The sequence below is a fragment of the Danio aesculapii genome, chromosome 14, assembly GCF_903798145.1.
Source record: "Danio aesculapii chromosome 14, fDanAes4.1, whole genome shotgun sequence".
Taxonomy (NCBI): domain Eukaryota; kingdom Metazoa; phylum Chordata; class Actinopteri; order Cypriniformes; family Danionidae; genus Danio; species Danio aesculapii.
Genome location: NC_079448.1, coordinates 1,528,172 through 1,534,171, shown reverse-complemented (window position 1 = coordinate 1,534,171; position 6,000 = coordinate 1,528,172). Strand labels below are relative to the sequence as shown.

At 38.6% G+C, this 6,000-nt stretch overlaps 1 protein-coding gene across 1 annotated transcript in view; it reads left to right on the top strand.

The window, feature by feature from the left end:
- Positions 1–6,000, top strand: part of slc16a2 (solute carrier family 16 member 2) — a 55,847-nt gene that overhangs the window by 23,327 nt on the left and 26,520 nt on the right. Inside the window, exons 2-3 of the mRNA XM_056472976.1 lie at positions 493–637; positions 3,370–3,847. Of these exons, the coding sequence (XP_056328951.1) occupies positions 493–637; positions 3,370–3,847 (623 nt within the window). The remainder of the gene's footprint in view (positions 1–492; positions 638–3,369; positions 3,848–6,000) is intronic.

Below are 6,000 nucleotides of genomic sequence, written 5' to 3'. Positions count from 1 at the left end.
CTTCGTTTAAAGGAATCCCCCCTTCCACCCCATCTCCTCCTTTTCCTCCCTTTTCTAAAGGGGGAGCTCTCGAGACCTACCTGATCTCGGATCTCCTGATATGCTTATCGACCGGGCGGGAGCCCTGGGCTCAAATATCTCCGAGCTCAGGGTTCTCTCCCGGGACAGCATGCCAAACCTGCTTTAGACGCCAAGCATATCTAAGTGGGAACTCTTGAAATCTAGTTTTAGGAAAGTGAAAGCGATGTAAAACTTTCAATTTATGCCTCAAATTTATCGACTTTCTCTATTCTCGACAGGATTTCCTCCCAGATCTCATCAGCCACCTCCACATTCAAATTCCTGGCCCAAGCCATCTTGCATATTGATGCATCAAAAGCAGGACAAACCCTGATATCAGATGTCTATGCTCTGCAATACTACGAATGCTGCAGTCTGTCTGTATGTTGTGACTGATCTGTGGTGTGTGTGTGTGTGTGTGTGTTTCCTCAGCTTGGGTTGGTGCGCTGGCGATGGGCATGATCTTCTTCTGTTCTCCTGTGGTCAGCATGTTCACCGATCACTTCGGATGCCGGAAGACAGCCGTGTGTGGAGCATTTGTGGCCTTCATCGGTCTTCTCACCAGCTCCTTCGCCACGTAAATACATGATTTTATTCCTTTTTCTCATTTAGCCTCTTTTACTCGTTGTTTTATTTAAATTATTTTGGCTTTTTCACTTCATATTCGCAATATGAGTTCATATAATTTGGACTATATACAGTTGAAGTCAGAATTATTAGCCCTCTTGTATATTTTTGACCCCAATTTCTGTTTAACTGAGAAGAATTGTTCAACACATTGCTAAATAAGACTTTCTCTAGAAGAAAAAATACTATAGGAAATACTGTGGAAATTTCCTGAATCTGTTCAACATCATTTGGGAAATATTTGGAAAAGGGACAAATTCACATGAGGGCGAATAATTCTGACTTCAACTATATAACTATAAATTGCAATACAAACAGGGAATGACCCATCGTTTCCTGTGAAATGACCCATGCACTGGGCTTTTGAGTTGACTTTAATTCTTTCAGCTTTATAGTGCATGTGTTTGTGTTCAGACATCAGCGGTTCATTCACAAATCCTCCACATCCTCAGTCTGAGACTTTCTCAATGATGCAGATGTTTCGTTATTGAATTAAAGCTGTGTTGAGTTCAGTTCAGTCTTTGTGTGTGTGTGTGTGTGTGTGTGTATGTCTGTGTGTGTTTGGGCATACAGTTTAAGTCAGAATTATTAGCCCCCCTGTTTATTTTTTCCCCCAATTTCTGTGTGACAGAGAGCAGATGTCTAATCATAATAGTTTTAATAACTCATCTCTAATAACTGATTTATTTTCTCTTTGTCATGATGACAGCAAATAATATTAGACTAGATATTCTTCAAGACACTAGTATTCAGCTTAAAGTGATATTTAAAGACTTAACTAGGTTAATTAGGTTAACTAGGCAGGTTAGGGTAATTAGGCAAGTCATTGTATAATGATGGTTTGTTTTGTAGACTATTGAAAAAACATAATTTTGACCTTAAAATGGTATTTAAACAATTAAAAACTGCTTTTATTCTAGCCGAAATAAAACAAATAAGACTTTCTCCAGAAGAAAAAATATTATCAGAATTACTGTGAAAATTTCCTTGCTCTGTCAAACATCATTTGGCAAATATATATATATATAAATAATAATAATAATTCTCACTTCAACTGTACATGTGTGTATGTCTGTGTGTGTTTATAGAGTGTATCCGCCTCTCTTTATTCTCTGCTGGTGTTCATGCAGTCAGACATGTAAACATCCGCTCAGCATAGATATACAGTATGTGTGTAATGAACAGTATGTCTACTCTATTATACAGTGTGTGTGCATCACAGTGTGCTCTTTTGCTAATGAATGGTTTTAAAAAAGGGGATTTTTGAAAATTAATTTTCATGATAATCCAAACATTTGCGAGCTGTTGAGCACATTCATAACAGGTTAAAAAAGAAATACTATTCTTAATTAATAACCCTCACGCTGTTTCAATCCTCAGAGACCTTCTTTCATCTTCAGAACACAAATGAAGATATTTTAGATGAAATCCTGGAGCTCTCTCAGACAGTAAGGGATACAAGTCGTGTAAAGTCCAGAAAAATACCAAAAAAACTCCTCAAAACAGCTTATTCTCTTCAGTGGCTCAATCCAAGTTACTTTTGTGCACACATAAAAGCAAAATATTGATTTTATTAATCAGTTTATCAGACAGATAGATAGATAGATAGATAGATATATAGATATATAAATAGATAGATAGATAGATAGATAGATAGATAGATAGATAGATAGATAGATAGATAGATAGATAGATAGATAGATAGATAGATAGATAGATAGACGGACGGATAGACTGACTGATGGACGGATAGACAGACAGGCGAACGGACGGATAGACAGACGGACGAATGGACAGATAGACGGACGGACGAACGGACGGATAGACGGACGGACGGACGAACGGATGGATAGACGGACGGACGAACGGACGGACGGACGGATGGATAGACAGACGGAGGGACGGATAGACGGACAGACGGACGGACAGATGGACGGACAGACGGACGGACAGATGGACGGACAGATGGACGGACGGATGGACGGATGGACGGACGGACAGACGGACGGACGGACAGATAGATAGATAGATAGATAGATAGATAGATAGATAGATAGATAGATAGATACATAGATACATAGATACATAGATACATAGATACGGATAGACAGACAGACGAACAGATGGATAAACGGATAGACGGACGGACAGATGGACAGATGCACGGACCGATGGATGGACGGACAGACGGACGGATGGACAGACAGATAGATAGATAGATAGATAGATAGATAGATAGATAGATAGATAGATAGATAGATAGATAGATAGATAGATAGATAGATAGATAGATAGATAGACGGACGGACGGACGGACGGACGGACAGATAGATAGATAGGTAGACTGACGCATTATCACACACTGACAGTCTTGTTTTTGAATCTGTCACTATGCTGACACACAGGTGTTTGTGGCTCCGCCTTCTTTTTAAAAGAGCATCTCATTTGAATTTAAAGCGACAGTCACCAAAACGCCACAGTTAGGATCAAAGCCCAAAAGGGTCAGTTTCAGAGAGCTAGAAAACATCATCTGTGTGCTATTGTGAGCTGAAACTTCATCAGACATCAGAGACGCATTTTACATCTTGTAGAAAGAAGCAGAATAGGTCCACTCAGACTTAAAAAGTTGCTAGTCAATGATCCTCATTGTTTCTGACGTTTCTCTGTGTTCTGTTTCTCCAGGACTCTTGGTCTCTGGTACTTTACATACGGGATTCTCTTTGGCTGCGGCTCCTCATTTGCATTCCAGCCGTCTCTGGTGATCCTGGGTCATTATTTTCGCCAGCGTCTGGGTTTGGCGAATGGTGTGGTGACGGCGGGCAGTAGTCTGTTCTCCATGGGGCTGCCGGTGCTGCTGAAGAAGGTTGTGGAGCCACTTGGTTTGCCCAGAACCTTCCAGATCCTCAGTATCTTCATGCTGGTGCAGGCGCTGCTGGCCCTGGCCTTCAGACCGCTCCTGCCCAGCGGCATGTGCCCGATGCCTGGCATGGCAGTGGACGGAGGACCCTTGACTCCAGAGTCTGCCAGCAGGTGGCAGAAGGGTCTGGCCAAAATCAGGAGGTACTTCAACGTGCGGGTGTTCAGCATTCTGACGTACCGCGTCTGGGCCTTCGGTGTCGCCACTGCTGTGCTCGGATACTTCGTGCCCTATGTTCACCTGGTGAGTCCTGCCTTCACATCACAATAATAAACGTTATTTTATACACTTAAAAAAGGACGTTTGCAAGTTGTTTCAACTTGGGTTGCTTCTGGAAGAGCATCCACTGCATAAAACAAATGCCAGCGTAGTTGGCGGTTCATTCTGCTGTGGTGACCCCTGAGGAATCAGGGACTAAGCCGGAGGAAAATGAATGTATGAATGAAAAATATAAGTGTATAAGTATATAAACAGTTTAAATCACAATTATTAAACCCCCTCTGAATATTTGTTATTTTTCAAATATTTCCCAAATGATGTTGAACAAATGCAGGAAATTTTCACAGTATTTCCTAAAATATTTTTTCTTCTGGAGAAAGTCTTATTTCTTTTATTTTGGCTAGAATAAAAGCCAAATTTTAATTGCTTTAAACCAATTTTAAGGTTAATATTATTAGCCCCTTTAAGCAATATTTTTTAAAATAGTCTACAGAACAAACCTGTTATCCAATGACTTGCCTAATTACCCTAACCTGCCTAGTTAACCTAATTAACCTAGGTAAGCCTTTAAATGTCACTTTAAGCTGAATACTAGTGTCTTGAAGAATATCTAGTCTAATATTATTTACTGTCATCATGGCAAAGAGAAAATAAATCAGCTATATGAGATGAGTTATTAACACTATTAAGATCAGAAATGTGCTGAAGAAATCTGCTCTCCGTTAAACAGAAATTGTAGAAAAAATAATTCAGGGGAGCTAATAATTCTGCCTTTAACTGTATATGAATCCTGTAGTTATAGGATGAATATTTTTACTTTATTTTAAGTCCATTGCATATTATTTATACATTTTTATAAAGTCAGTGGTCATTTGCACACTCATTTTGAGATTTTTTTTAAAATGTCTAAATATTATTTAGTTTATGACGATATAAATATGTTGTATATTATAATCATTATGTTACAGCAAAGGAGAATTGCTTTTGAGGATGATGAGAATTACAAAAATGTGCACATGCAAAATGAAATATACAAATGTGACTTGAAAGTAATTGACATATATATATATATATAATGATATATACGCCTTTATAGTATTTTTTGTTTTAGCAATGACGTGTTTTTAGCCTTTTTTTAATTTGCTTTTGATTGTTTTTAAGTTCTTAAATACAAAAAGGCTATATATAGCTTTATTTATTTCTGCATTAGTTTTGATGATTTTTAAACATTTCTTTTACATTTTTCAGTGCAACATAACTTGTATTATTCAGTTTCCACTTTTAAGTTTTAGGTTTTTAATTTCAGAGGATTCAGAAAAAAATTACTTAAATCAGCTTTACTCCTTTCCCAGTGTTGGGTTACAGCTGCAAGGGCATCCGCTGCGTAAAACATGTGCTGGATAAGTTGGCGGTTCATTCCGCTGTGGCGACCCCAGATTAATAAAGGGACTAAGCCAAAAAGAAAATGAATGAATGAATAAAATTTACCCCAATGTCCAACTTTACCTTTTTTGTGATGACAGAACAGCTGATTTTGCTGACATTTTAAGATTATAAGGCTGAACGGCATGAAATGCCATCAGTCTACAGAGATTTCCCAGTATTTCTCTGCTGCAATCAGGAGATCATAATAATTAATGTCGAAAAAGACAAAGCAAAGCAAACACTAGCAGATTACTATGGTATAGATACAGCAATACAACATACAAAAGAGAGAGATCGACTTAGAGTGTCACCTGTGTTGTAATGCAAGGGCGTAGCGGATATGTTAAAAGTGCGGGGACAGCTGATTGAGATCCAAAAGTTTTCTCTTATATAATTATTAATAACCTCTTTTTAAATGGTCTGTCTCTAAAAGTGAGGCGGACGTATGCCCCTGTCCCCCCCCGGTTGCTACGCCCCTGTTATAATGATTCAATGAGCTGTAGTTTGTAATTACGCTGAGTTTTTCTCCTCTAAGGGCTTATTATGCGGTCTCTGTCGCCATCTTGTGGATGGACAGCATCAACCGTCTTTGCTCTGCTCAGTTTGACAGACTGATGGCTGCTGATGCTCTGTATCTCAGACATGATGAATCTTTAAAATAGGCTCTATTCTTATAAATAACCTGTATTATTGCTATCTAAACAACTACGTTCTCACCTGAAAAAGCCTCAATAGTACATTATGATGTCCAA